This window comes from Camelina sativa, chromosome 17 (assembly GCF_030686135.1).
Source record: "Camelina sativa cultivar CO46 ecotype springtype chromosome 17, ASM3068613v1".
NCBI lineage: Eukaryota > Viridiplantae > Streptophyta > Magnoliopsida > Brassicales > Brassicaceae > Camelina > Camelina sativa.
The window spans coordinates 4,057,216-4,074,739 of record NC_141896.1 but is presented as its reverse complement, the minus strand read 5'-3'; the positions used below and the strand labels follow the sequence as shown (position 1 = coordinate 4,074,739).

Sequence of the window (17,524 nt, the reverse complement as noted above, 5' to 3'; positions counted from 1 at the left end):
TGTTAATCTATCCATCATGCAATGCAATATTTGTTTTAATTCACTATTCATCAAGAAAGTTGGCAAAAAAGAAAATTTGATAATTAATAAACACAAAAAAAAACAATATATATTTTTTAAATGTTTGAGTAACCTTCTTTGGGGTTCTCTAGTAATAGGGTGATTTTGCTTAAGTTCTTTTAGGGTTGTTTTACTTAATTTATGATTATTTATATAATTAATTAATGTGAGAGTAACTATGGTGGGTTACTCCACTAATGATGGACATGATATGTTACAATAATTACCTTTTTAAGGGTCTAAGGGATGAACTCGGGAATTTATTGCTGGAATGCCACTTACGGAAAAATTTTGATCTTGCATACCACTTGAGAGTCTGCATACCATCCAAAATGTGATATTCCTATTTTACCCTTAATGAAGCTGATTTATTTAATTATTTTTATTTTATCTTTTATACTAAAATCGATTTATTTTTATTTTTTCCCTAATCGGTTTTGCCGGTTCACCGTCCGACCATCTCATCGGTTCACTCCTCATCATCTCACCGGTTCACTGACAATATCGCTGACATATTTCAGCAAATGGTACAAATAGTACAAATGGAACAACTGACATGTCAAAATAGTACAAATGGTACAACTGACAGATAATTAAGTATATAATCGAACTCCCAGAACAACCCAAGCATTTCCTCCCATTGGAGTTTTGCATTTTTCGCGGCTTGGATTTCTTCTGGAAGGATCGCCAGTCTGTTTTCATCTTCATAGTTGTACTTTTATGATTTTTCTATATTTGTAGTTGACATTGATATAAATTATTATTCATACAACTAAATTCAACTAGGTATAACTAGGAACATAAATGTATTTATATTTGTATTCAACAAATATGAAAACGATAAATTAAGATTTCTGAGGATCCTAAAAATATCTTAAAGTATAAAAGAAACAATTATAAATAAGTAAAACTCATATTTATCATCTTCCTAATAAATACCATTATTTCAACTAGCTCAACTAGGCATTACTAAATTGTATTTTTAGTAAATTCTAATAATAAATTATAAATAAGTTATAAACTAATTAATAGTAATAAATCTTGTGGCCAACTTCTAATTAATAATTTAAATCATAGTCTAACTGAAAATTCATAAAAATCGTAAAAGTTCAACTATGAATATGATAGTACAACTGGAAAACTAGATCAACTATGTTTATAACAAATAGTCTTTTTTATTAATATTCTGCTGTCCTTGTCCACTTTACCACACGTGGGATTATTTTAAATGAATATCCTGCCGCCAAAGGTCCATTTATATTCGTTTTTACATGATTCAGGTTTAAATTCAATTTAATATAAATTTTAATTAATTTGTTATTTTCTTAAATGACAATAAGCATTGCTCCATGTAATACATACAGTTGCACCAAATAGTTCAAGTTCTACCGAAATTGTGTCAGTTGTACCTATATAATCTAGTTGTACATAAAAACTCACGTTCACCATATAATTCTATAATCTACAACTAAACAAAACTCAGTCTCTTAGTCTCTGCTGCAAGTCTTTAATCTTCTGCTCCTTATAGCTAGCTTCTAAGTAGATATTCTTTTCCATCTCTTACTTCTTTAAGCTCACCCACTTCTTTTCTCAACATCTATATTCTTTCTCTATCTTTTGATTCCTTCTAAATTTCTGAATCCACAACACAACAAAATACAGAATTGAAATACAAAACATGTCAAGTGTTGCTATGGACATTAGTTACTAACATAATCATATCAATTATCATTATTGTTATGAGCTTGTAGATGAGTCGGAATAGTGAATGAGTCACTAACCGTGATAGGAGTTGTGGAGGGCCTGATCCGTTGGTGAGTGATCAATACCAAATCCCCTTAGAATTATATGTTGAGAAGCTTGCATTACCATCAAAAGATACAATCTGGTTGGTGGTACTTGGAGAACCATCAGAAGCTGAAAGATGCGATATGGTTAGTTGCAAAGAATGGAAATCGACAATGGAGATTTGTTGTCACCGGGGAAGAGAGAAGAAGAATCGAAGTTGACGGTGGAGTTGATGCGTCCACTCACCGTTATTGGAGAAAACCGGAGAAGAGTTGTCGTCCCAGGGAAGAGCGGAGAAGAATCAAAGTCGACGAATGAGAGTTGCCGTCACCGAGGAAGAGAGAAGAAGAATTGAAGTCAACGGAGGAGTCAAAGGAGTTGAAAAGTCCACTCGCCTTTGTTGGAAAAAACCGGAGAAGCGTTGCCGCCGCCGAGGAAGAGCGGAGAAGAATCCAATTCGACGAAGGAGACCTGCCATCGCCGGGGAAGAAAGGAGAAGAATGATATTTGCCGTCGCCGGGGAAGAGAGGAAAGAATCAAAGTCGATGGAGAAGTTGAAGAGTCCACTCGCCGTTGTCGGAGAAAACCCTAAGATGAGTTGTCGTCGTTGTCGGGGAAGAGTGGAGAAGAATTGAAGTTAATCAAGGAGACTTGCCGTTGCCGGGGAAGAGAGGAGAAGAATCGAAGTCGATAGAAGAGTTGCAGAGTCCACTCGCCATTGTCGGAGAAAATCAGAGAATAATCGAAGGTCGAAGATTTTTTTTTCTAATTTTTTACCTTTGTAATTCTCTCTTACAAATATTTTTAAGTGGATCATTGGATCGGGTGATCCATTTTATTTGATTTGGGTCGAATAGTTTGGTTGGATCAGTAATATCAGAATTTTAACAAGGTTTTTTAGACATTTTCATGCGTTTTGATTAAAAAGAAAATGTTTAATTTTATTACAAACAAGACGGTGGCATGCACGATCAAATTTTTTCCGGAAGTGGTATTCCAGCAGTGCGCCTCGGTGGCTTTTCTGTCTCAAAATTTTAAATAGTCCAAATCAATGCTTATACCTCTTTGATTGGCTAACTAGGCACAATGACAAAATGGAGGATCTTCTGTGTTATGCGTGCATTCTCAAGAAAACTCAGGTCTGTTCTCATCTCTTCTTTTTGTTTTATGTTTTTCCTTCCCTTAGTATTATTATTAGTTCTCGGTTTGTTTTAAACCCTTAGCAGTTAAAATATTGCGTAACATACAGTACTTTTTCTTTATTGTAGTAAGTAAAAAATAAGAATGGATACACATAAGTAAGCCAAACAAAAAAAGAGATGGTCAGTAGAAGCGATCATCGAACATTTAGTTCTCGATTTGTTTTTTATTCGTTCATCGAACATTCAAACATAGCTGTCACATAATCCACCATTTGACTGTGGGATCCAACTACCTACCTATTAATAATGAAAAAAATTATACTCTCTCTATCATAATAGATGAATTTTTATGATTTTTTCTTTTATCACAAATATTGATTTTTATCAATTAATGCTAAAAAATTATAAATTTCAAGAACCATTAAATGAAAATATTAAAGTTTTGTGAACTACTATTGGTTAATAGTTATAAGAAATATTATTATAAATAAATAATGCATTTATATCTAAACATTAAATATTTTTCTTAATTTATGTAAAAATCCTAAACATCATCATAAATCATTTGTGAAACAAAGGGAGTATAAGTTTACAAATCCCAAAACCAAAGTCCTACAACGAATTTACTTCGACACTTATTCCTTATTCCTTATTCATATTCCTAATTCGCAATCATGAAGCGGAGTGGAAAGGTATGTACATTTTTATATATATATATATATAGATATTTTCCCATGTATCACCGTGAAAACTCTCTTTTGACATCATTTAGTTATGTTTGTTTTTTTTATTTGTAGAGTTTGAGACGGAGAGATTATAGACGGGCGAGAGCGCTTTGGGATTACGAAAACGCGAGTCTCAGCCGCGGTTTCAATGTATCCCATCTTACTCCGACCATTAGACGTGTGCTTCGTGCACATGGGTATTACGGTGAGCTACATACAGAAATGGTCGTTTCGTCATCTAGAATCAAAGATCGCAAGATTAGTCCTGCAACTTATAATTGAATATCTACAATCCTTTTTATTTTATGATTAATAATTGACAGTATAATTTATTTAACTATGGTATTATAGTAATTAACTGTATAATTTTTTTTGATTCTTTTTCTTATAGAATTAGTAATTTAAAATTAGGATTAGTATTATTTTTTATATACATATATGAACTATCTTTTTATATTTATTAAATTGTTTAAATTTTTAATTTCTTACAATTTATAATATGTTAAAACAAAGTTTTTATATAACACATGACAAAATCTTTAATTGTTAAAATTGACATGTGTCGCGATCACATGAGTTACTAACTTTTAAAACCAAGTTTTATATAATAACATAATATTAAATAACCTATCAAATAATTCACCAATTGAAAAACTTAAGAAAATTACATTAATTACTTATTTTCTTATATTATGTTAATCACTAATTTTAACACATTAAACTTTTTTATACTTTAATCGCTTTTTGTATAAATTTATTTTACTATATGATTATAATAAATGATAATTGCAATTAAGTTGTAAATATTTTCCTTATTAATTGCATATATTTTCCTATTGAAATTAGTAATTTAATAGTTAATACATGATAATTGCAATTAAATTACAAATATTTTCCTTATTAATTGCACATATTTTCCTCTTGAAATTAGTAACTTAATAGATAATTTTCCTATTAAAATTAGTGATATAAGATTATTTTGGTTTTATATAATTTTCAAAAATATTAAATGTAATCCTTTTATTTGAGGATTTTTTTTAATTTTCTTATAATTATTATATAAAATATCTTTTCACACATATCAAAATATTATCGATATATTTGACACGTGTCACGATTATACTACTTTGAAAACTAAGGTTTATATAATAAGATATAAAATCTTAGCTTTTAAAATTTTGTATTGGTTTATAGTTTTTTAAATTAATTAGTAAATTTCATCCATAATTAATTAGAGAGAGAAAATAAATTTTTAAAACTAATAATTATTTAAATGAATTTATTAGTCTAATATATTTTTGATGTTATTCAAAAAATAAACATTTGCCTTAAGACTAATTGCATGATAATGTAAATTTTTTACCAATTAATATAATAAGATTTCTTACCAAAAAGAAATAATGTTATATTTTATGAACGTTAACTTTGATTTATTTCTCTATTTTAAATTATTTTTAATGTGTGTGATAGTTTTGATAATTTGGAAATTTCGTATCTTCGCGCTTGTAAAAATTATATTCCGAATTTATATAAATGGACTTAAAGCCCATTTTTGATTAGGCCCATAGAATAATTATATCGGTTTTGACAATTCCGACGACCTAATTCTTCCCCCTTGTTGACATTTTTTCTGGCGGTCGAAATTCAAATTGCGGAGGAAGAAAGAAACCCATAAAAAATGGAGCTGCTCAAGTTGTCAAAATTCAGATTGCAGCTTCAGTCAATGATCGGAGAAGTGCGAGATCTACGTGTAAGGAGAATGAGGTTTCTATACATCTTATTGGATTTGTGTTTTCTCTCTCTCTTCTTCCACTTTACTACTGGCGATTTTTTTTTTTGGCAGGAAAGGGAGAGATCAGTCACAGATCAGATTAATCTTGTGAATCAGGTTCTTCAATCAATGTTACTGTTACGTCGCTCTCGTTTTCTGTTTCGTTTCTGAGTTCGTGAATCCGTGAACCATGTCGTTTGGTGCGTCGATGTACAGAGACAGAAGCAAACGGAGGAGGAATACAGCAGGAAATTGCAGGAGCTTCAAGCTGAGGTAGATTCTTCTAGAGAAACACAGGAGGCACTCGAGAGGAAGGTTTGTAAGATTTTAATTTGTTTTGCGAATCTGTTAACAGTAAAGATATGGAGTTTTGTGAAAGTTTTAATTTGATTTTTGCAGGTGAGTTACCTTCAGAACGACTATAGTTTGCTGGAAAACAAGCAGAACGAATTGAAGGCTACTATCCAAAACTTGCTTCAATCACGTGAAAACTTCTTAAATGCTTACCAGGTACTTGTCTCATCGTCGTCTGGGTAGTAGAAGTAGCTTAGAGAATCATCTGTTTGATGGGTGAACAGTTGAATTGTGTGTATATGGATACTTTTTCTCTCTGGGGATTGTGAAGTGGTGGTGTGTTATGCAGGAGTCGTTTTGTGAAATGAAATGTTCAATTGAAGCCAGGGATAGGAAAATTGCTATTTTAAACGAGAAGATAACCTCTCATCTTACATTGTTTGATTCAATTGAGAAAGAGGCATCGACAATCAAAAAGGTTATACACGAAGTTCAGGGTCTTGTGGATCAAAAAGAAGATGTAGGCATGTAGATCTCTTGCTAATTCTGCTTGAATATATGCTTCCAATATACTTTCAATGCTTTCACGGCTTCACCCTAATGCAATGATTGTGTTTCTGTTGTTTCTTGTGTTTCAGTGAGTGGCTTGAAAGAGAAAATGGACCATGTCTCTACGTATGAAAAAGTGTTTATAGGTGAGTTTCTTTCCATTGAATCTGCGCTGATGCTAACCTGATTGTTCATAGGTTACCTGATTGTTTTTCCTACGTTAGTTTTTCATCTACTTTTGTGGTCTTTTCCTTTGGCTCTAATTCTGATGAAGACAATGATTTCTATAATCTGTACTTATGCAGATAAAATCAGAAGTTTAGAAGAGAACATTGAATATCATGAAATGGAATTACAGAGCAAGGAGACTACAATATCAGAGCTTTCGGCTCAGCTGGAAGCAGAAAAGATTAAAAATGAATATCAACATCAAATCGAAGAGATATCCATATCAGAGTTTGCATGTTTTACAGCCTTTTTAAAGAAGGGAACTAATGCAAGATCATTGCTCTTAAAGCATTTGCCACATCCACGTTTACTTGACTAGCCTTACCTTCAGAAAACTTTGCAGGTGAAAGATTTAGTTGTGGAGAACTTGATTTCTGAAAAAGAGGTAAGAAAGGAGATATTTAGCCGTCTACTGAGTTTGATCGTTTTTGCATCCTCAATAGTCTCTGTAAAAAGTGTTCAAATGTTTAGGTATTGCATTCTGAAGTGAAGAGTTTGGAGATGATTCTACAGCGGATTCAGGAGTCTGCATCCCTTATGACTGGAGAGGTAACAGATAATCGCAGGATTCTATTATTCTAACATTCTATTATGAGATAATAGTCTAGTGGTGAACTTTGAATTTGAATGATCAAATTGTTATGTTAAATCTTCTTTCATTCTGTTGATATGACAGGATAGAAGAGTGTTCACATCAATACTGACATTCGAACAAGGTGCCGATGAGAGTAACAAAAGATCCAGGTCTGTAAAATCACTTAACTATCTTCTTTTTTCCGTACTGGTCCAGGGGGAGATAGATTTCATAAGAATTCTCTTAATGGACATGATATGATACAATAATTACCTTTTTAAGGGTCTAAGTAATGAACTCGGTGGCTTTTCTGTCTCAAATTTTTAAATAGTCCAAATCAATGCTTATCCCTCTTTGATTGGCTAACTAGGCACAATGACTCAGTTGACAAAATGGAGGATTTTCTATGTGAAGCTCGTGTTATGCATTCTCAAGAAAACTCAGGTCTGTTCTCAACTCTTCTTTTGTTTTTTGTTTTTCCTTCCCTTAGAATTAGATATCACCAGAAACAACATAAAACCCTAACGTTAGAGTTACAACTTCACACAAACCAGATTCTCAGTTACTTCTTATTGCAGAAAAAGTTATTCCATCAGCGTCTCCTAGTTGTCAGCACCAAAACACAGACTGCAGATCGATACAAGATGACGATCATCAACTGGATTCGGCTGAGTACCTGCAGCATAACACAGTCGGTGGCAATTGGCAGAGTAATAATAACCACAACCACTTTGAGATTGAGGCAAGTTAAATTGATTTTCTCTTTGTTTGCTGCTTACAATTGTTGATAGAAGTGAAGTAGTGAACAAAAAAGCATTGAAATCATTATCTACAAATTCAATGTGATTTCTTAGAATCAACATCTTCACAACACTTTTCATCAGCCACTGTATGTAGTATGCATTTTTCACAAACAATCCTAGCTTTTTGTAGCACCTTTGTTGCACTCAGATTTCTAGAAAACCTCTCATATCATGTAGCTTATTCATTGGTTCAGCGACGAAGTAGTTCCAAACTTTAAACCCATAAGTGAATAAAATCGCCAGTCTTTTGCAGGACAAGTGCAAAGAGTTGATGAACCAGCCTGATTCAGAGTGCTCAACAAATCGTGTATAAGACTTAACTCAGTTAAGCGTCTCATCACAGTATGTTAGTTGTTATCACTTAAACTCTTATGTCGTTCTTTTGACCTTATAAACGACTTCAGTACTTGCAGGAGTTGAAGAACCGACGACATTGGTTCACTAAATATGACCAGTAATGCCTTCTAGGCTTTTATTTGTCTATGTCATAACTCATAACTGTGTGTCCAAACTCTCAAGTTATAGTCATGAAAAGAAGATTAACCCCATGATTTTCTAGAGAGGCATAGCTCAAATATGACTGGATCGCTTCTACTGACCATCTCAGGTTCCATCAAAAAGAAATATATATATCTTTTTATATAGTTCTCGGTTTGATTCAAATCCTTGACAATAAAATATTGCGTAACATACAGTACTTTTTAAGTAGTAAATAAAAACGATAACAATATGGATACACATATAAGCAAACAAATCAAAGCAAATGTTTATAACAAATCAGAATCTTGGCCTAGATATTTTATAAGAGATTGGATCAGTGGACTAGTCCTTTCTATACTAGCCGTGGAAATTATTTGACCACACATATATGATATAAGTATAATAAATCAATCATTCAGCTTGAAGAAAGTTCGTTTGGTGGGTACAAAGGTCATATAAACGACAAGAACATGAGTTTTCTACATTCGCACGCAATGAATTAGACGTAGACAAAAGGTATTTTTCTTTACATTTTCATAGCTAGAGACTTGTATGAATATTATTGTTGTGTTACAATTCGGATCTAAATTTAGTAGTATTGTATTATATGAGTTGTACACGATTTTAAAAAGTATATTTAGATTTAAATGGGGATAAATTATTTTCTTTTGGTGGGGAAGACGACATCAAGACAAATACAACAGACGAGTAGCCAATTGAAATTTGTGAATTACTTTTCATCTTTTTGGTCCATTGATTGTGGGTTGTTTAACTTGTGATGTGAACTTTGAGGGCATTAGTAACAAAAACAACAAAAGGTTATTGGGAGCACCGAAGATGGCACACATGGTCCACCATTCGACTTCATAGTTGGATCCAACTATCTAACATTTATCAGTTTGTATGTATGAGCATGTTAAGCAAATCAAATCAAATGCTGACAGGAAAAAGAAAAGAAACAAAAATAGGTAAGGACGTCTAGGGAGTTGCTTAAAAAGGCCATTGATTACATAATTAAAAAGGAAACGTGTCTTTCCATGTTTGCATTAACTTAGCACCTTTTGTGTTAATGTGCGTGTGATATATGCCCATCAAATGTAATATCGAAACAGGTTTGAGAACTTAATCACTAGATTTAAAATTATCTTTGATGGACACTTTTAATGTTTAAGCGATAAAGATGACCAGCCGAGGGACTTTAATAATCCAGTTTATTTAGTGGGTTATATGCTTTTATAGCTTTACGCACTTCTACGTTAATAGTACGATGGTTTATTATAGTATTTTTAACAAGTGGCTAGTTTTGTTTTTCATATATCGTTTATTTTATTTATAACAACTTGATATGTTCTACTATTTTATTTGTTACCTTATTAATTCATGAGATATATATTAGATATATATATATACTTATTTAAGCAACCCTTTAAACAAATAACCCTACTCCATGTCAAATATTATACAAAATGCCATTGTATTTTAATACAAAATATAATAACAAAATTTTAATATTAATTTGTTGTAACCTGAAAATGATTATCCAAAAAAATAGTAATTATTAATTTATTAGATTACAAGAAATCATTAATAAAATAATTAAACAGATTCTATTTATTGTTTCAGAAATCATAGGAAACAATAACAAACTATTTAGAAAATTATAAAACTTAAATTTATATATAAAACTAAGATTAAATATTTACATATCTAAATCATTTAATAATAACAAATATATTTTAAAATTAGGATACAATTGTTTATATTTTTAAAATATATCTATATACTTATTTAAGCTATGTTGTTAAAAATTTAACCAGTTCTGATGTGACATATTACGAATATGCTATTATATTTTAATTATTCTAATAACTAAAAAAAAAAAAGTTTAGATTTGTTTACAAAATAATAAAACTCTATTTATTGTTTCATAAATCTTAAGGAATAATAACAAACTATTTAATTGGCTAAAACTTAATTGTTTATACACAATATTCACTATATAAACAATACTAAGTGTATAATATTGATAATATACATAACCTAATTGTAATTTTCACCTATAAAATTAATATACAACATGTTATACCAATAACTTCAATTTGTAAATTTGGTATATTAATATCTCTAAACACGATCACATCAATTTGTAATACCAAATCACGGGTCAATACATGTTTTGTTAGATTTTTTTGGCTTTACCGAATGTATAATTAACGAATTTGCTATTGCACCAGACCAAAATAGTAGTACCAACTACGGGTCGAAATCAGAGTATGACCTTAAGTAAATTAAATATATGATTTTATAAAATGTATAGAATTAATAATTTTTCTACTATTATTTTGTAACAAACAAATCCAAATTTACATAAATATTTCCTCACGCTGGTAACATTATTCTACAAAATATTAACGTGTATTTATGAGTCGGGTAATAAAACGGGTAATGAGACGGATAATGAGACGCTCAAAAATTATATTAATATCTGATACTCGATCATTATTCATGGATAATATAATTATTCTACCCTTCACTCGACCCTAAAGTTGCGGGTACCTTTTTTGGGACGGATACAAACCGAAAAACGGGTCCAATACGGGTATCGGTAGTAGTTTCGAGGCCTACCTATTAGTAGTTTAATATGAATCAAAATTCACCATATAGTACTATAGTATATAACATGTAAATGAATGATACAACATAAACATAATATTAACAAATAATAAAATAAAAAAAAATTCCCGTGCTACCAGCGCGGGTTATTATCTAGTTTATATTTAGTATTTACATTCAAATTCTGAAACGATTTTCGTTTTTAACCAAAAAAAATATATTTTAGTGACTTTGTTGTGAAATACTGTAAGATAGGTTTATTTCTAAAATTCTAGTTACAGTATCTTTTTTGAAAAAATGGCATTCTTGATTTCCCGGATTAATAAGTGATCTTTTTGCCATCTTCTCATTTTTAGAAACAAAAAACAAACAAAAACCTTACATCTTTTCCTAAATCTAGCTATCTCCCCCACCCGATAAAAGCAAAAACAGAATTTGTAAAGGGAGAGATGATAGTTGAGGCAATTATGTAGATATAGAAAATATTAACAGGTTTGAATTAAAGCTACGTCTAGTGTTTTTTGCGCTTTATCATGTAGTATCTTGTAACACATTTTTTTTAAGCAAGTTATAAAGCGCAAAAAGGCATCGAAATATTCATTAAGGTAAATGATAATACTTCGAGAAATTTTATTTATGGTTGCTCTTGAATTGATTAACTGAAAACACCAAGTAAAGTATCCCATCACTTCACTTGAAGATTTGGGAGTAAAGTTGGTGGGTTTTTGTTGGGAAAGTTGTTAAGTTTCCACTCCTTTCATTAAATGCTCTATGTCTTATCTTCCAATTATTAAACCCATTTCCTTTGTTTTTTTTTTTTATCTATAGTTCAACTGCTTTATTCTGCACAATTAAAAATTAGGTTTACAATCACTGCGTTCGTACATACGTTTCAAAATTTGGAGTCATTAACTCAAATTACGGTCACCACACACTGACTACTGTCTACTGTAAGAAGGACGAAGTTTTCGAGTCTTCTATAATAGTAGGATAAAATAGAACGTTTTAAATGCTATAATGCCACAAACAAAAGAAAAGAAAAAAAAATACATGGAAAAGAAATCTTTAATTTGAAGAAACCTAATTATTGCCTAGATAAACCGGTAGATTATATACTACTAGTAGTTATTCTGATCTGAAAAAAAATTCCGAACAGTGTCTCTTATTTTCACTTTGTTGAAGAAGCATTATTTAATTACCGACTGCGTCGATAATTTGCTACATGTATATACCTCGGTGCCAATCATCGTGTTGCATAGTTGCATGCAAAAAGAGTAGGAACCACTCAAAATTAAATTCATATTGGGATTCCCCAATATATTGAGGAAGATGCTATAGATCGAGCCTCTTCAATTATTTGGAAAAGGATATTTAGGGTTGAACTCGTTTGTTATTTAAAATTGAAAGAGGATATGGTTTGAGTCTTAAACCGATACATAGATACCTCTCGGGTCGAATACGATGAATTTATGTTATTTTCCGGTTTAAAATGTTTATAGTATGATGCGTATAAATTTGGTAGCACGAAATTGGTGGGCCAATGATCTCATGTGAAAATATATGTATTTGACAATCCCTAAGCAATAGAAAGCTTTTCACAATGGCCCCTGTGTCTCTATAATGCTTGAGGCTGACACGTTGTCGGTTCGCATCATTATTTGCTCGTGACTTTCTTTTTTTCATATAGCAAAATGTCTTTTAGTGTAGGCTGGGATTTAAGATAAAATGTGTAACGCCAATAATTTTAACTCTAGTAGTATCTATGCCACATTGTGAAAAGATATTTCTACCGTACTCAAACAGTAAAGCTAATATAATCACAAAAATAGGAAAAGAAACAAAGGAAAAAAATTACAATTGTGATAAAGTAGTGATGTATATTTTTGTTGTGTCTAATGTACGTACGTAAAAAAATAATCTGAAGGACTGTGGAAATCTACGAGGCGTGTGTAGAACATGAAAGCGTCAGTTCTGTACAAATCGAAAGCACTTCAAGTGACAACGAGATTCTGCCAACAAACAACCGCACGTGTGTTGTTTTTTCTAATCATATCTTTCATTACCCACTGTTACTCTTTTGTTTTTATTATCACAACACAACAATCCAATTAGGGTAGAGAGAATTATTTGTTTGAAAAAAATAATTAAAGTTTGCAAAGATATTTTGTGATACAAAAAAGGTAAAAGAATATGTTTATGTCGACAAAGAAAAAAACGAATATGTTACTTTCGTTTATTAAAAAATTGACATACACCGTGTTTTCTAGATTGCTTACCATTTGTATGGTTGTTATAAAAACGAAGAAATTATATGGTGGAAATTCTGAGAACTTTACAAAACATATTTCTAATTATTTATTTTTGCCAGTTGGTGTTTCTTTATATAAACACATTGGAGAAAACACTGGAAAAGAAAAAGGTGAGATGTAGATGGAGTGAGGGTCCATGTAGATGAGATTGTAACTCTTATAATAATTAAATAATCGTCAGAGTCAAATGAAATAAGTTGGAACAATTTATCCTTTTTTATTTGTTGTTGTTGTAATTTTCCTGCCAAACTACCCATAAATTCAAACTTCCATAAACAATATTTTCAATAGACTTGAAAAAAAAAAAAAAAAGACTCACAATTTTATGCAAACCATTTACAAACCATAGATGAGTTTTGGCAGTATCTAGCTAGAAACAGAGCAAAGCCATCGGCGTCGACCGAGTCGCTTCTTCGAAGTTACACCATTGAAAGTAGCTCAGACATGAGTCACATGATGACTAACTATTTTTGCATGGTAATTTTTTTTGGTAAGTTAAGAATAAGATTGTCACATCAAAAATCTAACTTGTAAACCATTTTTTCCTGAGACAAAAATATAATTCTAAAAGTTAGTTGGTAAGATTTCAACAGATAAGAGGTTTTCTTTGTTTTTTCCCTTATTTTAAATTAGTAAGACGAAAATTCTTTTCTTGTATAACAAATAACTAAAACATTTCATTCATCCACGATATATATAATAATATAAATTATAGATTTGTTTTTCTCTAAGGCTTAAATATTAAAGACATACAGTATGTATGTATTATATAATTAATTAAGGACAAAATTATAATCAAGAATCATTGATTGGTATTTGACTGACTTGTATATATAATTTTACAGTAACTACGTCATAAGTGAAACTAGATACTGATGATTAGAGAGCGACTACAAAAAAAAAAAGTGATGGTGAGAGGGAGTCCTACCGACGCACTTAACCAGATCCGGTTAAAAGAAAGAACTCGGTTTAATTCAATGGTTAAGAGAATTTGCTTGGTAGATGCCGTTAATGCACACCGAAGAGATAATAATAACTAACTACTTACTTCTTCTTTCTTATCTTCGAATCCTTTTGTTTTTTGACTTCCCGAATCTAAAAAAAAAAATCCAAAGAAAAAAAAAAAAAAGTAGTATATCTTTTTTTTTTGGGTTCTCCGTAAGGAAGGAAATCTTAATTTTTTTTTCTCTTTTTTGCTTCACCAAATAAATTCTGTCTCTTTTCGGAAATCTGAGCTGAACCGGAAGTACCCTTTCTCTTGTGTTTTGTTCATTTATAGTCTTTGTTGTTGTTGATTCGATGATGACAGATTCCTTTCCCACATATTGATCAAAGAGAGATAGATATAAACGTAGCTCTCTCTCTCTCTCTCTCTTTATTGTTTTTTTTTTTGTTTTCTGGGTTTTGTTCGATCGTCATATGGAAAGAAAGATTGTGTAAGCTAATCTCTAATCAAAAAAGAGAGAGATGGGAGGTTGCGTGTCGACGCCTAAGAGCTGTGTAGGAGCGAAGCTTAAGTCAAGTAAACAACGAAGGAAGAGTCGTAGACGACGTAAAATTCAAAGGAAGAGAGCCGTCTCTTCTCGTCTCTCTGACGGATCTTTCGACACTCTCGATCATCATCGTAATTTCTCCATTCCCAGTTCCCGAGGTCTCTATTCCCCTCTCTCTGTTTCCTCCCATTCCTTTGATTTTGATCTTTGATTCGTTTTTTTAACCCTATCGATTAGGTTTTCTCCAAAGTTTTTCTTTTTATTATATATATATATGAATGATTCTTTCAGATTAGAGATTCTGATTATATAAAAAACAAACTCACTGTGTGTTTTGATTAAATCTTTGTTTATTACATCACACACTTTGTAAAGCTTTGATCTTTTTCCTCTTTTATGATTTTTTTTTTTTTTTTTTTTTCAACGTATTTGGTAGCTAATCTCTTGTGATTTTGATTTGATGTTTTATAAATTTGAATACTTGATTGATGTTTAGTAGAGAGAACTGATGATGATGTTTTTTGTTCTCCACAGCAACTGGTGAAGAAGCATGGTTTGAGTCCAATGTCGCTTTTGAAACTGACTGTGATGATGATTTCCACAGTGTTCAAGAAGGTAATACTATCCTATCTTCTTGACTTCTTCTATACCAATTTCTTTTAGCTTGTTGAGATTATTGATCGATCTTCATTTCTCGGCTTTTCTGATTGTTTTTGATTTCCAGATACGTTAAACGGATCTAATCGTGTATCAATCTCGAGTTCAACAACAACATCATCAACACAAGACTCTGAATCAAACGAAGTGATGTCCCAGTCCAAATCAGACGGTGATTTAAACGATGCAAAGCGGCCTGATTTGGTAGATTCATCTGCAGATGAAGGTCTCTTGGAAAACTGCAGGATCTTACCTAGTAATTGTTTGCCTTGTCTGAATACAACAACTGTTCCTTCTATTGATAAGAGAAGGTCTCTTAGCTCTAGTCCTCCTAGTTCCAGGAAGAAAACTTCTCTTAGACTTTCTTATAAATGGAGAGAAGGTCATGCTTCAGGAGCCTTGTGTAAGTATACATATCATCACTTGATTGGTTCATTGGATTTAGCAGGTTATTCTCAAATCCAAAACTCACATGTTCTGTCTCGAACATTGTTTCAGTTCTGTCTAAAATGCAGTTGAAGAGACCGATAGCGGGTTCTCAGGTTCCTTTCTGTCCAGTTGATAAGAAAATGCTCGATTGTTGGTCAACCGTTGATCCAAATAGTTTCCGTGTTCGTGGTAAAACATACTTCAGGTATACCGTTTAAGAGAACAATCCTGATTTTATTTTATGATTGATTACTAGTTTAAACCATCTTTAACTAGCAATTGTATTTTTGTTCTTGGTAAAAGGGAAAAGAAGAAAGAGTTTGCACCTAGCCATGCTGCATATAATCCTTTTGGTGTCGATGTTTTCTTATCGGAACATAAAATACACCATGTTGCACAATATGTCAAACTTCCCGTTACTACTACATCCTCAAAACTCCCATCTATCCTTATTGTAAATGTTCAGGTATGATCTAGTTCTGCTGGTAGTTGGTGCCTTCTTTCTGAATTTTTTTCCCCTGATTCTTTCTCTTGGTTTATGGCCGGAACAGATTCCTTTGTATCCAACTGCAATCTTTCAAGGTGAATCTGATGGAGAAGGAATGAATATAATTTTATACTTCAAACTCTCGGATAATTATTCAAAGGAACTACCGCTCCATTTTCAAGAAAGCATTCGGGTAAGTTCGGGAGTTGGTTAGTCTCATCTTATATGGTTTGGCGCTGTTTAAGGCTCTTTGTATTGAATCCATGTTTGTTTATTGTGCGTAGAAATTAATAGATGATGAGGTTGAGAAAGTTAAAGGCTTCCCTATGGATACAACCGCGCCTTTTAGAGAGCGGCTTAAGATATTGGGACGTGTTGCAAACGTAGATGATCTCCATTTGAGTGGTCCGGAGAAAAAACTGATGCAGGCTTATAATGAGAAACCTGTTCTTTCACGTCCGCAGCACGAATTCTACTTGGTGAGACCCTAACTCTTGAACTCTTCTGCTTGATTAGAAATAAGCTAATGAACTTGGCAATTTTGCTCTTTGTAGGGGGACAATTACTTAGAGATTGATATCGATATGCATAGATTCGGTTATATATCCCGTAAAGGGTTTGAAACATTTATAGACAGACTCAAGATTTGTGTTCTTGATGTTGGCCTCACAATTCAGGTAGGCTTCGTTTCAATCATATTTTGGACTGGAAAATCATATGGGATTTGATTGCTTATGTTAAGGATTCTTATGTATGAACAGGGGAACAAACCAGAGGAGCTACCGGAGCAGATTCTGTGTTGCGTCAGGCTAAATGGGATTGATTTCATGAACTATCATCAATTAACTCAAGAACTCCTTTGACTAACAACATTTTTTTCTCCTCCTTTGTTTTCCTTCAGAAATGAAACACAAATCTAAAAGCATCCCTTTATTAGAACCCCAAGAACATAAAAAAAGGGTGATGATTTTCAAGTGAATATATATAAAATTTCGAGTCTTTATTCCAAAATATTATCTTCTACTTTGAATGTTGGTCTTTGTTTTATATATCTCTTACCTTTGAGGGTCAATAGAAATCAAAAACATAGAATTAAATAACACAAATTGCTATATGTTAATA

General features: G+C 31.9%; 2 protein-coding genes and 1 long non-coding RNA gene across 8 annotated transcripts; 2 read left to right on the top strand and 1 right to left on the bottom strand.

Annotated features, from left to right (window-relative positions):
- Positions 1 to 1,352: 1,352 nt before the first annotated feature.
- LOC104755255 (uncharacterized) lies at positions 1,353 to 2,629 on the bottom strand. The gene is made up of 3 exons (XR_762198.2): positions 2,095 to 2,629; positions 1,842 to 1,977; positions 1,353 to 1,695 (listed from the first exon to the last, which is right to left on the bottom strand). It is a non-coding gene; the product is annotated as an uncharacterized LOC104755255 (long non-coding RNA).
- A 2,633-nt stretch (positions 2,630 to 5,262) lies between these two features.
- LOC104755253 (uncharacterized) lies at positions 5,263 to 8,485 on the top strand. 6 transcript variants are annotated; one of them, XM_010477601.3, is made up of 14 exons: positions 5,267 to 5,465; positions 5,559 to 5,603; positions 5,703 to 5,801; positions 5,886 to 5,996; positions 6,130 to 6,304; positions 6,419 to 6,475; positions 6,635 to 6,771; positions 6,883 to 6,942; positions 7,029 to 7,106; positions 7,234 to 7,301; positions 7,502 to 7,575; positions 7,710 to 7,873; positions 8,188 to 8,258; positions 8,348 to 8,485. In XM_010477601.3, the coding sequence occupies exons 1-13, from the start codon at positions 5,394 to 5,396 to the stop codon at positions 8,245 to 8,247; spliced, it is 1,200 nt and encodes a 399-aa protein (XP_010475903.1). In that variant the 5' UTR covers positions 5,267 to 5,393; the 3' UTR covers positions 8,248 to 8,258; positions 8,348 to 8,485. The 6 variants fall into 6 exon arrangements, with proteins under 6 accessions (XP_087350489.1, XP_087350488.1, XP_010475903.1 ...); XM_087494364.1 differs by having other exon boundaries at positions 8,339 to 8,485; XM_087494363.1 differs by having other exon boundaries at positions 5,263 to 5,603.
- A 5,739-nt stretch (positions 8,486 to 14,224) lies between these two features.
- On the top strand, positions 14,225 to 17,413 carry LOC104755252 (uncharacterized). Its single transcript, XM_010477600.3, has 9 exons — positions 14,225 to 14,987; positions 15,364 to 15,444; positions 15,554 to 15,889; positions 15,985 to 16,120; positions 16,219 to 16,381; positions 16,467 to 16,595; positions 16,687 to 16,881; positions 16,957 to 17,079; positions 17,164 to 17,413. The coding sequence occupies exons 1-9, from the start codon at positions 14,804 to 14,806 to the stop codon at positions 17,263 to 17,265; spliced, it is 1,449 nt and encodes a 482-aa protein (XP_010475902.1). The 5' UTR covers positions 14,225 to 14,803; the 3' UTR covers positions 17,266 to 17,413.
- Positions 17,414 to 17,524: the final 111 nt, after the last annotated feature.

Bases quoted from the DNA above. Each gene is read 5' to 3' on its own strand.
- LOC104755252 (XM_010477600.3), top strand. From the start codon at position 14,804: ATGGGAGGTTGCGTGTCGACGCCTAAGAGCTGTGTAGGAGCGAAGCTT. The intron at 16,882-16,956 runs GTGAGACCCTAA...TGCTCTTTGTAG, and splicing joins CGCAGCACGAATTCTACTTG to GGGGACAATTACTTAGAGAT. The intron at 17,080-17,163 runs GTAGGCTTCGTT...ATGTATGAACAG, and splicing joins ATGTTGGCCTCACAATTCAG to GGGAACAAACCAGAGGAGCT.
- LOC104755253 (XM_087494363.1), top strand. From the start codon at position 5,394: ATGGAGCTGCTCAAGTTGTCAAAATTCAGATTGCAGCTTCAGTCAATG. The intron at 5,997-6,129 runs GTACTTGTCTCA...TGTGTTATGCAG, and splicing joins ACTTCTTAAATGCTTACCAG to GAGTCGTTTTGTGAAATGAA. The intron at 6,305-6,418 runs GCATGTAGATCT...CTTGTGTTTCAG, and splicing joins GGATCAAAAAGAAGATGTAG to TGAGTGGCTTGAAAGAGAAA.